At 43.8% G+C, this 22,158-nt stretch overlaps 2 protein-coding genes across 4 annotated transcripts; one reads left to right on the top strand and one right to left on the bottom strand.

Annotated features, from left to right (window-relative positions):
• Positions 1-1,632: 1,632 nt before the first annotated feature.
• On the bottom strand, positions 1,633-19,245 carry NFS1 (NFS1 cysteine desulfurase). Of its 2 annotated transcripts, XM_086332175.1 has the most exons (13): positions 19,085-19,245; positions 18,363-18,472; positions 17,537-17,653; positions 16,755-16,838; positions 12,830-12,982; positions 9,893-9,986; positions 8,455-8,589; positions 6,721-6,878; positions 6,012-6,117; positions 5,851-5,932; positions 5,131-5,214; positions 4,443-4,532; positions 1,633-2,372 (listed from the first exon to the last, which is right to left on the bottom strand). In XM_086332175.1, the coding sequence occupies exons 1-13, from the start codon at positions 19,179-19,181 to the stop codon at positions 2,309-2,311; spliced, it is 1,374 nt and encodes a 457-aa protein (XP_086188301.1). In that variant the 5' UTR covers positions 19,182-19,245; the 3' UTR covers positions 1,633-2,308. The 2 variants fall into 2 exon arrangements, with proteins under 2 accessions (XP_086188301.1, XP_086188302.1); XM_086332176.1 differs by lacking the exon at positions 5,131-5,214.
• A 37-nt stretch (positions 19,246-19,282) lies between these two features.
• ROMO1 (reactive oxygen species modulator 1) lies at positions 19,283-20,797 on the top strand. Of its 2 annotated transcripts, none has more exons than XM_086332182.1 (3): positions 19,283-19,344; positions 19,534-19,664; positions 20,606-20,797. In XM_086332182.1, the coding sequence occupies exons 2-3, from the start codon at positions 19,534-19,536 to the stop codon at positions 20,712-20,714; spliced, it is 240 nt and encodes a 79-aa protein (XP_086188308.1). In that variant the 5' UTR covers positions 19,283-19,344; the 3' UTR covers positions 20,715-20,797. The 2 variants fall into 2 exon arrangements, with proteins under 2 accessions (XP_086188308.1, XP_086188309.1); XM_086332183.1 differs by having other exon boundaries at positions 19,436-19,664.
• The last annotated feature ends 1,361 nt before the right edge of the window (positions 20,798-22,158 follow it).

The raw sequence follows: 22,158 nt of genomic DNA, 5'->3' as shown, positions 1-22,158 counted from the left end.
ATAAAACAATTTATTCAGAAAACTATTAATTCCATCTCCTCCTCCTCATTTGTCTGCATTTACCATACTTGAGCCTAGTGGCCTTCAAACTTTGAGTATCACTCACATAAGAAATATATTTGCAACCTGTAAACTCATTAAAATCTGTGATAAAAATAAGATACTTAACATATGTGCTATACTGTTGGTGGGAGTGTAAATTGGTGCAGCCATTACGGAAAACAGTATGGAACTTCCTCACAAAACTAAAACTAGAGTTGCCATATGATCCAGTATCCCAGTATTGGGCATATACCCAAGTAAAATTATAATTCAGAAAGATATTTGTACCCATATGTTGATTTTTTTGGGGGGGCCATGCCTGCAGGGGTTTGAATCAGAAACTAAGATTCCCCTCAGGAACACCCTCAACTCCCTGAAAATCTTTTGCTTCTCCTTGAGATGGCCGATGGAGAAACGGACACTGTTTCAGTTCATTTCTCCTTTCCTATGTCTGATATGTTACAAGTCGAAACTAAATTCAGATCTTTTAGTCAGGAACCCACCAATTTTATTTGAGAATTCAGAGGACTCAGAGTGGCTTTCGGTCTGAACTGGCAGGACATAGATGTCATCTTGACCACCTGTTGTACACTAGAGGAAGATACAGAGAACAGAATTGCAGGTGCCAAGGGGGAGGCAAGTAGGGAAGAAAAAGATCAGGTGTTTGGGATTAGCAGATACAAGCTAGTATATATACAGGATGGATAAACAACAAAGTCCTACTGTATTTCATAGGGAACTATACTCAATGTCCTGTGATAAACCATAATGGAAAATACGAAGATACATATAACTGAGTAACTTTGCTCTTCAGCAAAAATTAATGTAACATTTTAAATCAACTATACTTCAATAAAATTTTTAAATATTTACATGTGATGTACTCTAATAAAATTTCTTTCTTCCCCCTTTTAATGCTGGTAACCTCCCACTTACGGTTTCAGACCCGCAAATCGCAAAACTCTACTCTGGCTGTTTTGACCTCTGTTTCTCAAACACCATGCTTTTTCATGCCTCAGGCCCTTTGCTGTTACTGTTCCTTCTTATTCCTCACCAATCCCCAGTTCTTTTGATGGCTAGAAATCATGTTTGTGCTTAAGTAACACCTCCTCAAAAAAGCTTTCCTAGTATACCCAGCATGGTAGGTTCTTTCCCTGTTACTTTCTCTACCACTCAATTTCTGCCACAGCACTCATCACAGTCTATAATAATAGCCTTATTTAATTATTATTTTCTTTCTGTCTGCTAGAATGAAAGTTCACCGAGAGTACTTTTTGGTATTGTTAACCAGTGTATCCCAAATATCCAGAATAATGTCAGGCACCTGAGAGGCACCCAAATAATTGCTGACTAAAGAAATAAGCAAGCAGACTCATCTGTTGACATCAAGAAGTAGTCTGCCCTACGATTCCCAAGCTTGGAATTCTCCTTGCTGCTGCTGCTCAGTCGCTTCAGTCGTGTTCGACTCTGTGCAACCCGAGATGGCAGCCCACAAGGCTCCCCTGTCCCTGGGATTCTCCAGGCAAGAACACTGGAGTGGATTGCCATTTCCTTCTCCAGGAATTCTCCTTGAGCATCTCATAGAATAAATACAGGAAGATGATTTTATTCCTCTAATCTTCAAATTAACAATTTTTTTTAAAAAGAAACATAAATTACTACAAGACTAGGTAGACTCAGTCATACAGATATTTCTAGCTCCATTAGGTCAAAAGAAAAGAAGGACAAGAACACAGAGGAGACAAGCCTTCTAAGAAACTTGCAGTTCAGTCTATAGACGATATGAAGAGGTAGTCTTTGGAGCCACAAAAAAGATGAAGTCATAGATGATTATGCTTCTATCGGAAGAAGTGAGTCTCTCAGCAGCGGTAAGCAACAACTCAAATGTCCATCCACCCAGGGCATCAGGGTCCCTGAACAAAAGCGTTTTTGTAGTTCCTCTGGCTCTCTCCACCAAGGATACAGATGTGTCCAGCAGCAGCTCATAGCAAATGTCCCTCCTGGTTCAGGATAAGAACATCCACTCACTATAAGACCAGAGAAGGATTCCTGGAAAGAAATGGGGAATGTTCCCCACCAAAGGAGCTGAGGCCAGAGAAAGACAGTTTTCTCATGTTTCTGTCTTAGAGGCAGGCCAATGCTGAAGTCAGGTGGGCTACACCAGTTCTGGTTTGAACATGGAGCAGCCACTGGGGTAACGAAATGCCTGGCTGTGCATGAGTTGATGAGGCAGGAGGAGCCAGCACAAACTTAGAGGCCCACTCTTCTAGTGTTGGGTCCACTTGATGCTCTTGAGGTCAATGCCATCCTGCACCATCTCCCAGAGAGGGCTGCCAAAGAGAAGAGGTATTTGGATGAGTGAAGGCTTAGGAAGCAGATAGCACTGAGCCCTAACTTGCCTCCATCTGTTCTTGTCTGTCCTCTACTTCCTACCCTGATAACCCCAAAACAAGAGGTTATCAAGTCTTTCTCAGATGTCTGAGAAAGTCCTTGTCAGCTCTAGCCTCTCCCCAGCTGCCAACATTAATAACTAGGTACCCCAGGCTCAGCTCCAATGAAGCCACTCCAAGAGTGTCAAGTGTGGTTATATTCATGGAGCTCTCAAGCCACTTGTGAGAGGCTATGGACACAGTTTCCCTGGGAGAACCAAGACCCTTAGAGCAAGTATAAGCAGCAAGTTTCAGCCTCTCTACTAACCCCAAACACAAATGGACTTTTCGGCACCTGCTTCTTGGTTTTGCTCTACTTCTCAGAACCTGGCCCTAAATCACCTGGGTATGTATCACCATTATCCAACTCCCACAAGATTCATCTCCCCAGAGGTGACTCTACTTCCAACATCCCCACCTCCAATTCAAAAGGATCTTCTGAGTCTTGGACTTGGGCATCCCATTTCATACAAGAACAGCTGCTGAGAGATCTCTGCTAAACTCTGATCCCCTTCAGCTTGAATGCCTTAGATAATGTTCCCAGACCAGATATTACTTCAATGTGTTACAACCATAGGATTTTGGAGTTCTCCAGTTAACTTGGTTTATCTCTCTCCATTACACTATGCATTCCAAGCACACTTTTTTTTTTTTTTTTTTAAATTTTTGGCTGTACCACATGGTATGCTGGGATCTTAATTTCCCGACCAGGTACAGATCTGTGTGCCCTGCGGTGGAAGCACAGTCTTAACCACTGGACTGTCAGGGAAGTCCCCCAGCACCTTTCTATTTGACATTTTCCAAGACTCTGAAGTTAGCCTTCTCTTTAGGGAAGGTGACTTAATATCACAGGCTCACAAAATAAAACTCTGGCTGAGGGCTAATGGGACGAGGTTGAAATTGTTTGCAAGGCATCAGAAGGAATAGGGTGAAGATGCTGAAAACACACAGTTATGAGGAATGTCTCACTTGGCAGCATAGTCAGTAGAAATGCCCCCTGAGTGTGCCAAGTGAGAGAGTACGAGAGAGCCAAGCCAAGGAGGACTCCTGAGCCTAACAAAGCTAAGCAAGCTATAGATATTTAAGCAATACAACCAGACTCTGTGAAGGAAAATTCACAGCCTAGAAAGGCTGGGGAGCTCACAAAGGAAAGCAGTATGTACCTGAACTACCTCACTCTTGCCAACTAGACCAAGAAAATCCTGAAAGTCAAACTGAACCAGAACAGAGTTCTGAAGAATTCCAGAGGCCTTTATGTTCCCATGAACATAGAGCCTATGATTATTAGGAGAACCCCTAGTAGCAGCTGGTTGGTAAAGGATCTTGACCTTTGTAAGCATCTTTACAAAGCAAACTGAGTAAAAGTTCTTAACCTTTTGAGTATCTGATGAAAACTATGGACTTTCTTCCATAGAAAATGCACAACTGTAAAACACAGCATACAATTTCAGGGTTATCCTGAAGTTCAGCCACAGAACCCAAATTAAGAATCCCTATCTCATAGAGTTTTCCTAAACTTAGTCTACAAGTCATGAATTCTGCATTGATATGGCTGCAAGACCACGATTAATATTATCAGTAAATGCAAGACCACGATTAATATTATCAATAAAATGACGGGGAATTCCCTGGAGGTCCAGTGGTTAGGACTCTGTGCTTCCACTGCAGGGAGCACAGTTGGATTCTGGTCAGGGGACTAAGATCCTGCAAGCCTCAAGGCCAAATAAATAAATTAATAAAATAATGAAAACAATCTGAATTTATGTGGTTCTTTAGTTTTTAAAGACACCTTTTCATTTTCTTACAAGCAGCCAAGAAAATCCACTTTCCTGCCTTAGGACTTCCTCTAAATCCTGAAAGCCAAGGATTTTCAAACTTTGGTTTCTGGCAGGGTGAATATATAGCTTGAGGACAAGAAAGGAGCTACCACTGCAGTTTCTTCCAAAGAGTCTCTGGAACAAGAGTGCATACCTCATTTCTCGAAGACGCTTCACATGGTGAATGCACTTCTCCACTGTGTAGTCCACTTCCTCCTCTGTAGTGAAACGGCCAATGCCAAACCTGAAAAAGACGCAGAGAGGAACTCTGCATCAGACCTGTGGCACCAGGGTAAGTTCATTCAGCAAGTACCCAATGAGGCTCTACTCCACAAGACGTGGAGAGACACAGTCCTTCCCCTGCAGGACAGTTTCTCCAAACATGGTCTGTGGGTCACCTGAGAATCATCCAAGAAGAAGTTTCCTACTCCAAACCTAGCAAATCAGAATCTCGAGTGCAGCACTCAGACCTCTTCATCATTCACAAACTTCCCAGGTGACAGTCAGTGAAGTCTGAGAACCACTGCTTGAGAAACTCGTGAAGAATGAAGGGATAAGAAAAACTAGATTGGGTATTTCCCTAGATTGGTCCAGCAGCTAAGACTTTCCACTCCCAATGCAGGGGGCTTGGGCTCTATCCCTGGTCAGGAAACTAGATCCCACATGCCATAATTAAGATCCTGCATTCCACAACTGAGACCCTGAGCAGCCAAATAAAAAATAGGTACTTTTTTGTTAAAAAAAAAAAAACAAAAAAACACTAGACTGAGGAAGACTCTAACAGGAAATGAATAATACAAAAGAGCACACCTTTCATAAATGCTGCAGCTCAGTTGACTAACCTGATAGAAGAGTGAGCTAAATCCTCATCAGTGCCAATTGCTCGAAGGACGTAAGAGGGCTCCAGGGATGCAGAGGTGCAGGCACTAAGGAGAAAGACACAAAGCCTCGCTCAGTTCAGCATCCAATCTCCTTCTGGCCACAAACCCCCAGAGCCCTGAAGTCATATCACGACAAAAGAGACATTCTCATCTGACAGAGCTAAAGAGACAGATGCTGCTTGCACCTTCTAGTGTGTGGATCGAGCTCCTCTGGCCCCTGTGGAGGATATCTTCCATGAGCAAGGACACAGCCAAAGCATGACAGAGTGTGATACCACAAGAGCTGAGTGTAACAAGAAGTGGCAGAGAACCATGGGATCACTTCCCTACAACCAAATGCATCATCTGTAGCAGCCTAGACAGCAGCTAAACACTTGGTATCTTCTGGAACATCCTTGAATTCTAGAGGGCTATAACAGAACTACTAGAATAACATTAGAACAGATACAGGCATCTCCTGGGACCACAAAAGGCACAAAGCTCTACCACAGGAAGCCCTCCGAAGGTGGCAAACTTTAGCCTGTGCCCAACTGGCTAAAAATAGGTGCTTACAAAATGACTTTTATTCTCAACCAAAAGCTCCTGTGCGTGTCATCTCCACAATGGGAAGCTTATTAACCCGACACTTAAAGCCAGACTAACTGGTCCTGCCACAGACCCTGCTTATCCAGTCCAACTCACCTCCCTGAGGATAAGGCAACATCCTTAAGTGCCATCAACAGACTCTCCCCTTCCACATACGCAAAGGAGAGGTTGACACAGCCTGAAAGAGAGAACTACTGTGAGAGGAGGCTCAGAGTCTAGGGCTTTTCCAGGCGAGGACAGAATGGGCACAACCATACCTGGGTAATGGTGCTCAGGGTCCCCATTCATCACCACATCTGGAAGGCTCTTCATTATCTTCCGTATCAGTCGCTCAGCTAACTTTGAGATTCGCTTGTGGTCATACTGAGGAGCAGGCAAGGGAGGACTAAGCATAGTGACCATTAACAGCTCAGAGACATAAAGGATGAGGAACCCTACCCTGTGCCCAGAAGTGACTGTGCATTTAACCATCTATGGTCTTGTGTTACTCATGGAGACCACTGTATCCACAGCAGTGAGCACAGAGGTGCTCAAATACTGGACACGTGGTTCCAGTAAAGCACCTGGAATTTGGAGCCCATAAGACCTCCCTCAGGGCTTCCCAGCTGGCCCAGCAGCAAAGAATCCGCCTACAATGCAGGAGATGCGGGTTTGATCCTGGGTCAGGAAGGTCCCCTAGAGAAGAAAATGGCAAGCCACTCCAGTATGCCTGCCCGGGAAACCCCATGGACAGAGGAACCTGATGGGCTGCAGTTCAAGGGATCGCAAAGAGTCGGACACGACCGAGTGACTAAACAGCAACGACGACACCTCCCTCAGAACAGGATGCCAGCAGCACTCAGAGAAAGGCGGTTTTCTTAAACCACCTCTTCTGGCAAAGATCTGACCCAGTCATGCCAAGAAGCTGCTAAACAGGAGACCCAGCACAGGGGAAGAATTTGTGGGAGGGAACTGCTTTCCCCATACCTCCATCTCTTGCTGTGCCACCTCACACGCAGCCCCCAGCCCCACCACCAAGGGTGTGGGTACTGTCCCAGACCGCATACCCCGCTCCTGCCCCCCTCCACTCTGCAGGGCCTCCACACGCACACGGGGCCGCCGGCGAATGTAGATGGCACCGACCCCTGGGAAACAAAGTTTGTTACAAAAAAAGAGAAAAAGGAAAAGGCAGATGAAACAAAATATCACTTTCCAAAGGGGTCAAAAAATTCTTTCAACTTTTCTGTTAGCTCCAAAATTTTCAAAATAAAAAATGTTGGGGGTGGGGGACACTAATGCAGGATGTACCAAACTGCATTTATTAAGACATATTCCATTTCCCCATGAAAATAAAATCATATTCAGGTATCTGACACTATCTGAGTCTCTGCAGTTCCCAAGTTCAGAGAGTAAGGGCTCAGACACTACATCTGGAGAGTGAGGGCTACCATGTCATCTAAATCTATTTAGATTCTGAGTCCAAAAAGCAAGAGTTTGGATAGTGAGGGATACTTGCATACATTTTAGTGCTGAACAGAGCTTCTGCTCAATATGAGTTAATTAGTTTTATTAAAACAAATTTATCTACAATAAAAGCCAGTAAGCCAATTTTAGTTAAAGATAGAATGACTGTTGAGCTTTTAAAAACAATTAACTTAAAAACACACTGTTTACAACCTCTGGAAGCACAACCTCTGGGATCTAATATCTGATGATCTGAGGTGGAACTGATGTACTAATAACAGAAACAAAGTCCACATTAAATGTAATGCACTTGGATCCTGAAACCATCCTGCCCCCTATCCCTGGTCCATGGAAAAACTGTCTTCCATGAAACTGGTCCCTGCTGCCAAAAAGGCTGGGGACTACTGCTTTAGAAGAAGCCATCTTATGTACTTTCAGGAATTATCACACCTTTTCCCATAGGGTGTCCATCTGGATGACACACCCTGCAGACACAGAAAGCATACTGGCATAACCAACCACCACAGGCCCTCACCCAGGAAAGAGAGGAAGAGTTGTTCATTTTGGATGGCTACCTCCATAAAACAGAGGACAACAGTCTCTTCCCAAAGGCTGGCATGCAAAGGCAGAATTCCAGCTGGAAAATATTCCTATGCCAATAGGACCATAGGACACAGACAAGTACCTTGAGAGATTAACAGGAGCAAAGACTAATAAAGCTAGGAACAAACACCAAAACACATAAAAGCCCATACAATCTTCCCCTAAGGCTAAAGCAAAACACGAGGGAATAAAGGACTCAAAGAATATTGATCTGAGACTTCCCTGGAGGTCCAGTGGTTAGGACTCCAGGCTTCTACTTCAGGGGCCATGGGTTCAATCCCTGGTCAGGGAACTATAATCCCACATGCCACACAGTCAAAAAAAAAAAAAAAAGAATATTGATCTGCAAATCACAGTTGATTAGACAAGATAACTGGACTTATCAAGCTAATTTGATATGACAAAACCTTTGTTCCTCAACCGAATTAACATCTACATGAAAGGATTTTCTAAAGAGACCAGTGAAGGATGGACTGCTTATAGTAACTGCTAGAATCTGCAAATAGGCAACTGTTCCTGGCTATTATTAAATGACACCTGCATTCTGCAGAGCACTCTTCCTCTGAGAGCAGTGAGAGTCCCAAATGAATCTCAGGAACACCTGTCAAAGGGTTGGGTGGTGCAGAGAGGAGGAAATCTAGGAGGGGCTAGTACCTTTGGGACCATAGATTTTGTGACCACTGATGCTCATGAGATCAATTTTCATGTCATTGACGTCAAGTGGGATTTTTCCAACAGCCTGGGCTGCATCGGTATGGAAATACACCTTTCTGGAACTGCAAATCTGCCCTGAGAAAACAATAGAGGGGAAGAACCAGAACACAATGTTAGGAAGTAACCTGGCAGTGGTCCTATAATATACTATGAGTTCTGAGGCAAAATTACATCTGGTATTGGCCCTAGCCACGTAGTAAATCACTTCTCTCTTTCTCTCTCTCTCTTTCTCTCTCTCTCTCTCTCATTCTCAGCTCTCGTGTCCTTGACTAGAATAAATAAGGGCAAGTGCACACATCCATTCTCTATGCCTGCATCTCTACTCCTAGCCTGGAAATAGGTTCCTCTGTACCATTTTTCTAGATTCCACATAATGTCCATTAATTGAGAGATTAGGATTGACACATATACACTACCACCTGTAAAATAGATAGCTAGCGGGAACCAATGTAAAGTACAAGAAGCTCAGCTTGGTGCTCTCTGATGACCTAGATGGGTGGGATGGTTGGGGGGAGGGGCGTCAGAGGGAGGTCCAAGAAAGAGGGGATCATATGTAAACATACAACTGATTCACTTCATTGTACAGCAGAAACTAACACAACATTGTAAAGCAATTACAGTCCAACTTACAAAAATAATAAAAGTTATGGTGGTCAAAAAAAAAGCACAAAGCATCAAATCAAAATACATCCAATATTCTGATTCATAAGACTCTTCCTACCTCATTAACACTGGCCTTTCAATATACCAGATTAATTTTTAGATCCTTATTGATTTAAAAGAAGCAAAAATTAATAGATCTATTTGCTAATGTACCTAAGAAGTTACGGGGTACATGTCTCTGGCTCCAAATGAGCACAGTGAACAGATGTTCTAAAACGAAAAAGTTAAAAGAGGAAGAGAAAAAAAGGTGGAGGTTCTTTGTTTTGCTTTCTGCACCAGCTGCGGTAAAATGAAAAGGACAGCAGTGCAGTGCATGTGTGCTCAGTCGTGTCCCACTCTTCTATGACCACGGGGACTGTAGCCCCCCAGGCTTCTCTGTCCATGGGATTTTCCCAGCAAGAATACTGCAATGAGTTGCCATTTCTTCCTCCAGGGGATCTTCTCAACCCAGGGGTCGAACCCAAGGCTCTTGCGTCTCTTGCACTGGCAGGCAGATTCTTTACCACTGCACCATCTGGGAAGCTCAAGTGGTATAAGACCTGGGTTCAAATACGAGCTGTGCCATTTACAATATGTCCTTGAACAAGGAACTGAAGCCCTCTTTCCCTAGGTTTCCTTATTGCACTCTATATAGTCTTTCAGCTCCTAGTCCAGTCCTGCTCCTCAGATGGATCCCAGTGCTGGGCAAGCATCAGGGTCCACCCATGATACTTACCTATTTCCTTAATGGGCTGCTTCACTCCAATTTCATTGTTCACAGTCATGACTGAGACCAGGCTGGTATCTGGCTGGATGGCAGCCTCTAGTTCCTAAGAATATCAGGAGTAAAGAGACCATATAGTATGAACAGAGTCGTCTCTAACTCAGAATGTAAGCAAGCTTAGTTGCGAACAGGGGCCTTTCACTACACACCTACAAGAGTGAGTAAAATTAAAATAGCAATGACACAAAATGCTGGCTAGGATGCAAAGAAACCGAATCACTCATACACTACTGACGGGAATATAAAATGGTACAACCACACTGGAAAACAGTTTGGCAGCTTTGGTTTCTTATAAAACTGAACATGAAATTACCATATGACCCAGTAACTGCACTCTTGGGCATTACCTTGGGGAAATGCAAGCTTAAATTCACATAAGAAACCTATAAATGACCATGATTACTTTACTCTTAATAGCCAAAATCTAAAACAAGCCAGAGGTCCTTCAATAGGGAAATGGCTAAAGAAACTGTGGTACTTCCATTCTGTGGACTACTACTCAGCAACAAAAAGGAACAGACTACAGAGACAGGCGACAACTTAAATGATTCGCCTAAGACTTATGCTAAGCGAAAATAGCCAATCCCAAAAGGTTACACACTATATTACTAACATTTCATTTACATAACATTACTGAAATGACAAAATTAAAGAAATGGTGATCAAATTAGTGGTTTTAAAAGAATTCCATGGGACTTCCCTGGTAGTCCAGTGGTTAAGAATCCACCTGGCAATGCAGGGGACACTGCTTCAACCCCTGGTCCGGGAGGATCACACATGCCATGGAGCAACTACCCCATGCACCACGACTACTGAGTCTGTTCTCTGGAGTCCTCGAGCCACAAATATTGAGCCCACATGTCTCAACTACTGAAGCCCGCACACCACAGAGTCTGTGCTCTGCAGCAGGGAAGCCACTGCAATGAGATGACTATACAACACAACTAGAGTAGCCCCCGCTCACCACTAGAGAAAGCCTCCAGGCAGCAATGAAGACCCAGCATAGCCAAAACTAAATACATATTTAGAAAAAAAAAATAAGGCATCACTGTGGTGATAGTTACATAAACCTACACATGTGATGAAACTAGAATGCATAGAACTAAACACACACACACAAGTGAGTACAAGTAAAACCAGGGAAATCAGAACAAGACCAGGAGATTGTATCAACATCAATATCCTGGTTGTAATATTATACTATACTTTTGCTAGATGTTATCATTAAGGGAAATGAATAAAGGATACATGAGATCTGTCTATATTACTTCTGACAACTACATGAGAATCTATAATTTAAAAATTAAAAACTTCATTAAAAAAAAAGAGGGGGAGCCTTTCCTACATAAGGTTGTCAGAGTAAGTGGCAAAGAACAAAATAAGTAGTAAAAAACAAGGTTACTATTAACATTGACATAGGGACCACATCTGACGGAAACATTTATCCTAAAGAAACTAGTAATCAACCTCCCAGCATCTATGATGCTTTCCCTGACACTGGTCTAATGGAAGTTCTCAATGTTTCATTTCTCTCAGCTTCTTCTTTACTTCCTTTATAGTATATATCCCAATTCATAATTATTTATACATTTGTTTACATGTTACCTGTCCTTTCACTAGAATATAAGCTCCTTGAAAGCACAGACTAGGCTTGTCTTATTCGTCCCTTTATCCCCAGTGCCTGGCACTATGACACAATAAATAGTAGAGAGTGAAAGAAAGACATTATGTTAAGTATTACGAGAAATGAAAATACAGAAAATATGCACTCCCCAAGTTCAGGAAGCTAAGCCTAGTGGAAAAATAGGCACAGGCACACAACAGAGCAAAGAAGTAAAAAGCCATTAAATAAAATAAAGGGAATGGCTGGATCCCTGATCAGGGAACGGAGAACCTACATGCCTCAAGGTGCAGCAAAAAAAAAAAAAACAAACCTGTTGGAATAAAAATAATAAGGGACTTCCCAGGCAGTCCAGTGGTTAAAGAATTCCAATGCAGGGGGTGTGGGTTTGATCCCTGGTTAAGGAACTAAGATCCTACATGCTACAGGGTGCAGCCCAAAATTTTAAAATAATAAAATAAAAATAGGCAAAAACTGTATAAAATAAGTTATAAGGATATATTGTACAACACAGGGAATATAGCCAATATTTTGTAATAACTATAAATGGAATATACCTTTTGAAAATTGTGAATCAGATTTTCCTGACACAGTGGATATGAATCTGCCCACCAATGCAGGGGATAAGGGTTCGATTCCTGGTCCGGGAAGATCCCACGTGCTGTAGAGCAACTAAGCTGTGCACCACAACTTCTAAGCCCACATTCTAGAGCCTTCAAGCTGCAGCTATTGAGCCCATGTGCTGCAACTACTGAGTCCATGCACCTAGAGCCCATCGTCCACAACGAAAGAAGCCACCACAGTGAGGAGCCTGTGCACCACAACTACAGGGAACCCACACAAGGCAACCAAGACCCAGCGCAGCCAGAAATTAATGAATCAATAAATAAAATTTAAAAACATCTATACGGGTCCCAAAGGGAAATATTCTTCACAAAACTACACCTACCCTTTTGAAGGATGAGAAACATCAGTGAAGGGTGAAGGAGGCCAAAGCTTTCCCACGGTGAGTGATAGTCTCTGGCATCCTGCATACATGGTCAGTGGCTCTCACACAGACCAGGAAGCACCAACTAAGCTGAGAAACAAATCCTCCAGACAAAAGGAAGATGGTGCCCTCTCAAGGAGAACATACTCTGGGTCCCACTGAGAGACCTATTTCTCTAAAGCCCTCCCTCACCATTAGATCTAGTCTTTCAAGCTCCAGCTGAGGCTAAAGAGACAGTTTTATAGATTGAAGCCAGGCTCCCCCTATCATGCCCTCTTACCTTCAGGTCAATGATTCCACTCTTCTTCACCGGGAGGTAGGTGACTTTAAAGCCCTCAGCTTCCAGTGAACGGCAGGAGTCCAAGACACATTTGTGTTCTGTCTGTGTGGTGATCAAGTGCTTTTTCCGGGACCTGTAGAACCTGGCCACTCCCTAGAAGTTGGTGGTGGTGGAAAAATGAAGAATATACTCAGAGAGACAGCAGTGACTTGAGTAAGTGGATAAGGGCGGTATGGCCCAACATCAATTCTCTGACAACTGTGTGTCTTACAATTCAACTTAATTCTGACACTAACTATCCCACTAGTGAAAATCCCACAGGTTAAGTGCCTCAGTCTCACAGGTCTGCCTCCACTTCAGATGCCAGCTGTGAGGCCTAGATGTCACAAGCTCCCCATCCATATTTCCCCAGATGGCTACAAATAAAAGACCTCCCACAGCCCCCTTGTTGTTGTTGTTTAATCACTAAGTCAGCTCTTTGTGACACAATGGACTGCAAAACTCTAGGCTTTCCTGTCCTTCACTATCTCAGGGAGTTTGTTCAAACTCATGTCCATTGAGCTGGTGATGCATAGCCCCCTAAGATTCAGTAATCCCCTATGATTCACAGAATTCACTGAAAACACTACACTTACTATCATAGCTTTATCACAGAAGATAGAGCCCATGAATGGCCAAACGGAAGAGCTGCACAGGATGAGGTCTGAGGCAGGGAAGGGCTCAGAGCATCAAGCATGCCACCCGCCAGGACATCCACATGTTAGCTAACCTGGAAGCTCCTCTGACTCTTGTTTCCCAGTTTTGTTTTGTTTTTTAATATTTATTTTTATTTATTTATTTGGCTGTACTGGGGTCTTAGTTGTGGCATGTGGGACCTAGTTCCCTGACCAGGGATCGAACTTGGGCCCCCTGCATTGGGAGCATGGAGTCCCAGCCACTGGACCACCAGGGAATTCCCCCTCATTTTCCAGTTTTTACAGTGGTTTCATATAACACAGGCGTGACTGATTAAATCACTGGCCATATGACTAGACTCAATCTCCAACCCCCTTTCTTCCCCAGATCAAAGTTACAACCCTCTAATCACATCTTCTTCGTCCTTCTGGAGTGACCAGCCTACATCTTAAAACTATCTAAGGGCCCACCAAGAATCACTTCATCACCAGAAACACATTATGGTCCAAGGGGGCTTATTATGAATAACAAAGACATTCCTAGTATTCAGGAAACTACAAGGGTTTTTGAAGCCCTGTGCTAGGAACAGAGAACAAAGACCAAATACACTTTTTATTATATCATAGATGGAAAATGGAAAACATCCCTATCCTTGTATCCCAGGAAAAGTGTTTCTCATTTATTTCTTTTTTTTTTAATTGGAGGATAACTGTTTTACAATGTTGTATTAGTAACAGTTTCTGCTGTACTACAAATGAATCAGCAGGAATTGGTGGCTCAGTGATAAAGAATCCATCTGCCAGTATAAGAGAAGTGGGTTTGATCCATGGATCAAGAAGATCCCCTGTAGAAGGAAATGGCAACCCACTCCAGTATCTTGCCTAAAAAAATCCCATGGACACAGGAATCTGGCAGACTACAGTCCATGGGTTTGCAAAGAGTCAGACCAATTTAGAGACTAAACAACAACATTCATATATTCCCTCTCTCTAGAGCCTCCCTCCCACTCCACCCCCATCCCACCCCTCTAGGTCATCACAGAGCACGGGGCTGAGCTCCTGTGCTATTATAGCAGCTTCCAACTAGCTATCTATTTTACACATGGTAGGGTATATATGTTTTATTTCTGTGTAAACAACAAAACATATAAATATGGTGATACTGATACCTAAAGCTGGCAGTGTAGAAGTAAAACTCATATACTCATTCCTTGCTGATGGCAGTACTTACACTACAAACTCTTCAGAGAATTATTTATAAAGATGTCTTAAAAGCTGTATTAACAAAATTCTGCAAAGCAACTATCCTTCAATTAAAAAATAAATAAATTTTTTTAAAAAGCTGTATTAGCACTCTTTACTGTGACTCCTCTTTTGGGAATTTAGGGAAATATTTCAAAGCATAGATGATACTATAGAGACAAAATATGCTTTCATTGTATTCACAATCCTTAAAAAAAATGGAGAGATTAAACACATCCAACAATAGAGGAATAAAGAGTAAACTGCAATAATACAACTCCATGAAAAATAACGTAGGTATATTAAATATTATGGAGTTTAAAATGGAAAAACATATGTTATTATTGGCTATGGAAAAATAAATGTGGATGCTACAATATGTGAAACTATTAAAAGCAAACGCATATGTGTGTACAATTTGTTTTCTGGAACAATACTAAACAGACTTGAGGTCTCTTTGGTAGGGACGAGGAAATGGAAGATCTACACTCAAGTTTAAACCTTTCCATATAATAAGAACCTACTGTATAGCTCAGGGAACTCTACTCAGTACTCTGTGGTGATCTAAATGGGAAGGAAATCTAAAAAAGAGGGGATATATGTGTATTTATAGCTGATTCACTTCACTGTACAGTATAAACACAACATTGTAAAGCAACTATACTCTGGTAAAAATTAATAAATAAATCTTTCCATAGGGTTAAAAAAATTTCACTGCATATACATGAATTCCTTAAAAAACTTAAATAAAAGGTGCAACCCCACCCCTCCCAGGGTACTATGTTAAAAGCAGAATATGAAACTAATTAGGCCAAAATTATGACTACATAAAAATGTTCTTAGGGACAAGGAACATAAAAATGAAAACATTTAAAAGGTCCCTCCCCCTCCTCCTATCTCAGTTACCCAGAATGTTGAATCCTCTACCAGCAGACAGATATTTACCCATCCAGGAGTCTAAGGGGAAAACGGTCACAACCACTCTTAGCAATCCTTGACCTTGAGGTCTGAGAATCTGTGGAAGCTTTCAAAGCAAATATTTTCAAAGTTTTGAAAACGCTCCCCATTCCAGAAACCATCCTCATCTTTGAAGAGACCACACGCATGGCTCTGAGGTCTCTGCAGTCCCAAGGAAGGACACTCCTGTTAACAGGATCCGGTGAGTGCTGATGACTCTGGAACCTGGCCCAGGCCTAGGCCTCCTACAGAGTCCAAGGTCAGAAAAAACAATACTGGCAACACAGGTGAGAGACCATGATGAGAGGGGATAGAGCCAGCACTGAACCTACAGCAGCCCACAATTTATCAGAGCCTTGGTATTTACACAAGTGACCCTGGTAACCAGGCCCCAGTCAGGCATGACTATGTTCTATGAAACACTGACATGATTACTGAGAGTGGAATTTTACTTTCGTTAGCATCAAAGACGTCCCAAGGACAGAGTGACTAATCTCAGAACAGGTGATTAAGTAAATGTCTTCAGACAGCACCTAGGCAACCAGGACTTAAAAACAGGGACATCTAAAGAAACAGGAAGAACTTGCTGCAAACAGATCTCACTGGAGAGAAAAGGAAGGCTGAGAAAAAGGCAGCCCTGAAATCATAGATATAAGGGTAAACTTGGTAATAAGAAGCAGAGAAATCTATTCAATTACGAGTGTATTCTGGACTTCATTGTGAGTAGATCTAAAGGATGGGAAAAAGGATTGAGTCACCATTTATCCTCTGAAGTAGCTGTCATCCAAAACACCACGTGGTTGATGACCCAAGAGCCACCTCCTTTCCTATCCAACTACGTGACTGAATTCAGTTCACCAGGAGCAAACTTTAGATACAGTCAACTACACAGGGCTGAAGGAAGCAACAAATTAGAAAAAGGGTGATGTGTCTGTGTCTTTTTTCATGATATGATGAAGGTGGGTGACTGGGAAAGACACATGAGCCTAACTGATGGCAGGAAACCATCTCCCAGGTCAGGAAAGCCCAGATATGCCTTCTGGTTCTCTTACCTTAATTGCTATGTTGTTGGATTCAGTAGCACCGCTAGTGAAAATGATCTCACGAGGATCAGCCCCAATCAGAGATGCTACTTGCTGCAAGTCAAGACAAGAAGCAGAAATAAGGAGCATTAGTTTCCTCAGCAGGAATGGGGCTGTGGTGACAACTAAGACAGCAGTCTGGAGCATGAAGAGCTGAACCGCAATCTGTCAACTGCTCAAGAAGCAGTTCTGTACCCACTAGGATCAGACAAAGGGATATATTCAACTACATCCCAAATCCAATTAATAACAACTTTGGTGTTTTTGAAAAAGCACTTATGAGTTCTTAGTGTGCACAGGCATCATGTCTACAAACACATCACTAGTATTGTCTGATTTAATCCACCCCAAAACCTTAAGGAGTAGGAACTACTACAATCTCCATTTTCTTTTGGACATGCCACACAGTTTGCTGGATCTTAGTTCCCTGAACAGAGATCAAATCGAGACCCCCAGGAGCGAAAGCCCAGAATTCTATCCACTGGACTCCCCTCAACCTCCATTTTCAATGTGAGGAAACTGAAGCTTCGAGAAGTCAGATAACAAAATAACAAAGGTCAGTTAGCCAGGAAATGTGGAAACTAATCGAATGCCTTCAGAGGGACTCCAAAGGCCTGTCCTTTGAATCTCTTGCTGAGAGAGCCCCAAACCATTTCCACCTTCACCCACAGATACTAAAAAAAAAAAAAAAAGCCACCCACAGGTCACTGAAACCTCTGACATCAGAACTTCCTAGAGTCCTCTGTACTAACCTGGCGAGCACATTCCATGGCAGCCTCACTCTCCCAGCCATAAGCATGTGTCCGGGAGTGTGGGTTTCCATAGTAGTTGACTAGGTAAGGGAGCATGGCATCAAGCACCCGAGGGTCCTGGACAAAACAGAACAGACCAGTCTCCTTGAGCCCATAGTTAACTCGGGCCCCACTCCATCCCCTGACCTACCCAACCTGCCTCAACACACCCCCAATCCTTCAGACCCTGCCTAGATTAGGCCTCAAACATTCTCCCATCCCCTCAGGTTCTAACCAAATATTATCTTAATACACTCTCCTCCCAATCTGTCTTTTTTTTCCCAATCTGTCTTAAATCATTTTATTCTACCATCTCCTCAGATAATCTACAAACACTGCTTTTTCCTGACAGTTGTGTCTGTAGGTGTTTTCACTGCCAAGCAATGTGATATCTAGGAGAGGATGTTGATGAAAACGTGTATTAATATTCCAGTGCTCATCATGTGCCAGGCACTATTCTAAGGGCTGCTTTATATCTTTTAACCTATTTAATTCTTGCCCAAATGCGTATAGTAAGCAGTGGTCCAGTAATTCCAGACCCTATGCTTTTAACTACTAGGAGAGTGCCGGCAATGAAGTGACTTGACCAAGATCAATAGCTAGTAAGCCGTAAAGACACTTCTAGTGGACTACAATGTAAGCCTCCAGTCTCCTGGCTCATTGCTTTCCCAGCACACACTTCTCAATGGCTCTCACCTCTACAGGGATTCAGCCATTTCTGTGTACTGCCACTTCTACAGTATAACTCCACTAAACAGCTCAGGGAAAGCTGCCCCTCCATCCTTACCAGAGGAGTTGTAGCTTGCACATCCATGTACAGAGGTCGCAGCACTGACTCCGCCTCCAGAGCAATGGCTGCATCAGAGGCAACAGCAGACTGGGGAGTAAGGTCTATACCTGACAAAAAAATGGAACGGAGGGGCCAGGTGAGAGAGGATCCAACTCTGCACACAGGGCATCCCAAACAACAGAATGGAAAGGCTGGACGTAGGTGACATAAGTTTAAGCGATGCTGAGCGAATCTCAACGCAAAAGGAAACAGAACATCGGAAAAGTTGAGCAAACTGTAAAAAAAGAGGTAAGGGAGAGAGACAGGGTTCTTAGGGTAGGGTGCTGAGACAACATTCAAATTGCGTCGTTGGAGTGAGGAAATCTCCGAAAGGGCAAAGCCCCTGAGAAGGAACGTGGAGACGGTAGGTAAGATCTCCTTCAGAGGTTACTGGCTGGACCACTAGCATCTCTACAATTGGGTCAGGAGAGGTCCGATGGCCGAATTTTAGGGCTCTGAGGGCCTGCGGTGCAGGATGTGAAGTGCGGGTGGGGGGATGCGGCGAAGTCAACGGTTCAGAGAGCCGGTATGAGAAAACCTGAGGGATGCAGTCAAGAGGAAGGGTCAGAGGGTCGGGGTAGCGGAAGAGGAAGACTCCTGAATATGCAGGTAAGTCGCCTAGCCCAGGAGAAAGTTCCGCGCCTCCAGGAAGGTGGCGGCGAGCGGGCCCCCGAGCGTACCGCGCAGGCGCAGCCCCCGAATGGGCGGCTTGGCCCTCGGCCCCGGAGCCGCGGGCGCGGCCGTGGCCACCCGCCTCCAAGCGGTTCGCAGCAGCATGGTCCCGGTGGCAGAGCCCCCCGCCCGAAGCCGCTACAGTCCTCAGCTACAGGATCCCGGAAGTACTACTCCGCGCCCCGGAAGCGCTTCCTCGGATCTGGAGTGCGCACCAGCTCGCGTTCCGTGTAAGACGTAGATCTGAGCGACCGAAGCCACGAACGAGGTGAGGTGGGGGCACCGTGGCGCGGGGACTCGAACGCACAGTGGGTGATGGAGTCGGGCTACACCCTTCTTTTCTTTCTCGGATTTCCCAGAACCCCTGGGCCGGTTCCCTATCGCACCTCCTCTGGCCTCTGCTGGAGTCTCGGGCTGGCGGCTAGGCCCACACTTCCCTAACCTTCGAACCCCGCAGATGCCGGTGGCCGTGGGTCCCTATGGACAGTCCCAGCCAAGCTGTTTCGACCGCGTGAAGATGGGCTTCGTGATGGGTTGCGCCGTGGGCATGGCGGCGGGGGCGCTCTTCGGCACCTTTTCCTGTCTCAGGTGAGGGGCGCGGGCGGTGATCTCTGGGGACTACCTGATTTTCCCAGCCCACAGCTCTCGGCCTACAGCCCGAATAGAGCTTACTACTTTCCAGTTCTGTCTCTGCCCTGTAACGAACGAGACTATTTTCCTAAGCACCTTCAGTCTGGGAGGACAGTTGATAATCTAAATGGTTGAGAATACGAGCTCTGATTCAAACTGCTTTCTGACCCTTATTCTGTAACCTTAGGCAAGTAGGAGCCCGGGTTTCACGTAGAAATGAGGTCAGTAAACCTCTACATCATGTAGAATTCTAAGCTCAAATCAGACCACACTTAACAGAGAACCTGGCACATATTAAGTGCTCAATAAATGGCTGTTCTGTTTTACTCCTGTTAGGCTCATGGTGAAACAAACTTAATTTCACTGCACTGGGAACAGGATGTAGAAATTAAGCAGATAAACTCTACACTCTAGTTTTCACACATAAAAGATGCTATTGTTCCTGGTAAATAAATTATCGTTTACCGAGCGTCTACTGTCAGTGAATGCCCTGTTATCACAACACTGCTGTGAATGTTAAGAGCCTCATTATACACTTGACACAGCCTGTAAATTGCACGTAGTTCTTGACCCCAGGTCTGAGCCCCCAATCATTGTTTTAACACCATCTAAAAAATGTTGTATTGGATCATGTATACCCTGGAGGCAAAACCAGCACCCAAAAATGATTTCCCTGTTTCTGTACTTTATACTGCTTCTGTTGCCTCCCACAAACCCGTCAGTTGCCCAGAGATCCTAATGGATCCTTGTCCTTAGCATTACTCACTCCATGTGTCAAGAGGTAATAATGTCCTGCCAGACTTCAGCAGTGCCTGATTATGAATTGGAAAGGGTTAGTTAATGCTCCTCCCTGTATTGTTGTTCTCAAGTGGCCCCATCTTGGTTTCCTCCTCCCTCAGGATCGGAATGCGGGGTCGGGAGCTGATGGGCGGCATCGGAAAAACCATGATGCAGAGTGGCGGCACCTTTGGCACATTCATGGCCATCGGGATGGGCATCCGATGCTAATCAGGGCAGTGGTTGCCCACAACATCCACCCCATCCCACCAGTTCCATCCCATGTGTACTATAATAAAGCAAGTCTTTGAGTATTCGGAGTTTCTGTTTAGAAGCATTTTTTCCTCTCAAAGCCCGTTACCCAGCTTGCTTAAAGATCTTCGGAGGTGGCCTGAGGTTTGGTTTCTTGTTTCACAAGAGCTTTCTCTGTTAATCCAAACTTGGAATGATTTATCATGCATTAAGACTGTTCATAGATTCTTGGAAATCCTTATTATTCAGCCCTTTAAGGTTGATGCTTAGTTTCTCACCTTTAAACTGTTAAGTCTACATTTCCTCAAGGTCACAGTGCAAGATTAACCAGCCATATTTCCAGTGCTATTACGTTGTATACCCAAATATTGTCTTCAGATATGACTTGATCAGGAAAAGAACAAATTCAAACCACTTTTGTAGCCTCACAAGTTCAGATGGCACTAGCGGTCAAGAATCCACCTGCTGATGCAGGAGGCATGAGACAGGTTCAGTCTCTGGATTGGGAAGACCCCCTGGAGCAGGGCCTGGCAACCCACTACCCTACTCTTGCCTGGAGAATCCCATGGGCAGAGGCCTGAGTTTGCAGCTGGCCACAACTTAAGCAACCTGGCACGCAGCTCACACAGGTTCATCTCAGATGATTTTCTAACCAGTCATCAATGAGGATGTAAACTTATTAGCTGACTCTCCCTCCTTTTAACTGGCTTGTTAAGGTAGTTTCTCCATCATGAGATGTGCTCCTCACCTGTACAGGCAACATATTCCTTGATACTGTTCTAAGTTGCCCCTCAAGTATTTGTCATTAAGAAAATGGTGGGACTACCCTGGGTGTGTGGGTTAAGACTCAACACTCCCAGTGCTCAGGGCATGGGCTCAATCCCTCCCTGGTCCAGAACTAAGATGCCTCATTACACAGCCAAATAAAACAATAAAAAATGGTAGTTAACTGTTTTCATGAGATTAAATACCTGAAGTTACCTTTGCTGGCCCAGTTCCCTAGAAAGAAACCTGCTAGTACTTGATTCAAGAATAAAGTCTTTAATTACAAAGATACTGATAGTTTGGAGAAAAAAAAAAAGTTGTCATGTCTCTGCTACCCAAAAACTGAGGCTCTGTGTTCACAAATAAAGATTATCTTGAATTTTTTTCTCCAGGTTAAATAATTGAAAAGAAATTACAAACATCTCTCAAAAGGGGTGGTAGAAAACTGTGATGCCTCCAAAGTCAAACCAGTTATTTTGATACCTGACTAAATTTGTAATACTTGTCCTTCATCCCTAACAATTTTAAGGGTTTAGAAATCAGGTGAGGAAATCCATATTGGAAGGTGTAACTAGGAGTAGCACCACCTACTCAGATTCAATCTAGATACAAAAACTTGAAGCAGAGTTCAGAGTATGAATTGGGAAGGGCTGCTGCC

Source organism: Bos grunniens, chromosome 13 (assembly GCF_055505025.1).
Source record: "Bos grunniens cultivar Pamir isolate PY7600 chromosome 13, Bosgru_T2T1.0, whole genome shotgun sequence".
Classification (NCBI taxonomy): domain Eukaryota; kingdom Metazoa; phylum Chordata; class Mammalia; order Artiodactyla; family Bovidae; genus Bos; species Bos grunniens.
Note: the sequence above shows the minus strand (reverse complement) of the source record. Positions and strands in the feature narration are given on the sequence as shown.

What these genes read in the sequence shown, in the direction of transcription:
- NFS1 (XM_086332175.1), bottom strand. Translation starts at nt 19,181, where the DNA reads ATGCTGCTGCGAACCGCTTGGAGGCGGGTGGCCACGGCCGCGCCCGCG. An exon ending in TGGCACAGCAAGAGATGGAG is followed by an intron (nt 6,118 to 6,720) that starts GTATGGGGAAAG and finishes CCTGCTCCTCAG; the next exon opens with TATGACCACAAGCGAATCTC. An exon ending in CCCTGAGCACCATTACCCAG is followed by an intron (nt 5,933 to 6,011) that starts GTATGGTTGTGC and finishes TCTCTCTTTCAG; the next exon opens with GCTGTGTCAACCTCTCCTTT.
- ROMO1 (XM_086332182.1), top strand. Translation starts at nt 19,534, where the DNA reads ATGCCGGTGGCCGTGGGTCCCTATGGACAGTCCCAGCCAAGCTGTTTC. An exon ending in GGCACCTTTTCCTGTCTCAG is followed by an intron (nt 19,665 to 20,605) that starts GTGAGGGGCGCG and finishes CTCCTCCCTCAG; the next exon opens with GATCGGAATGCGGGGTCGGG.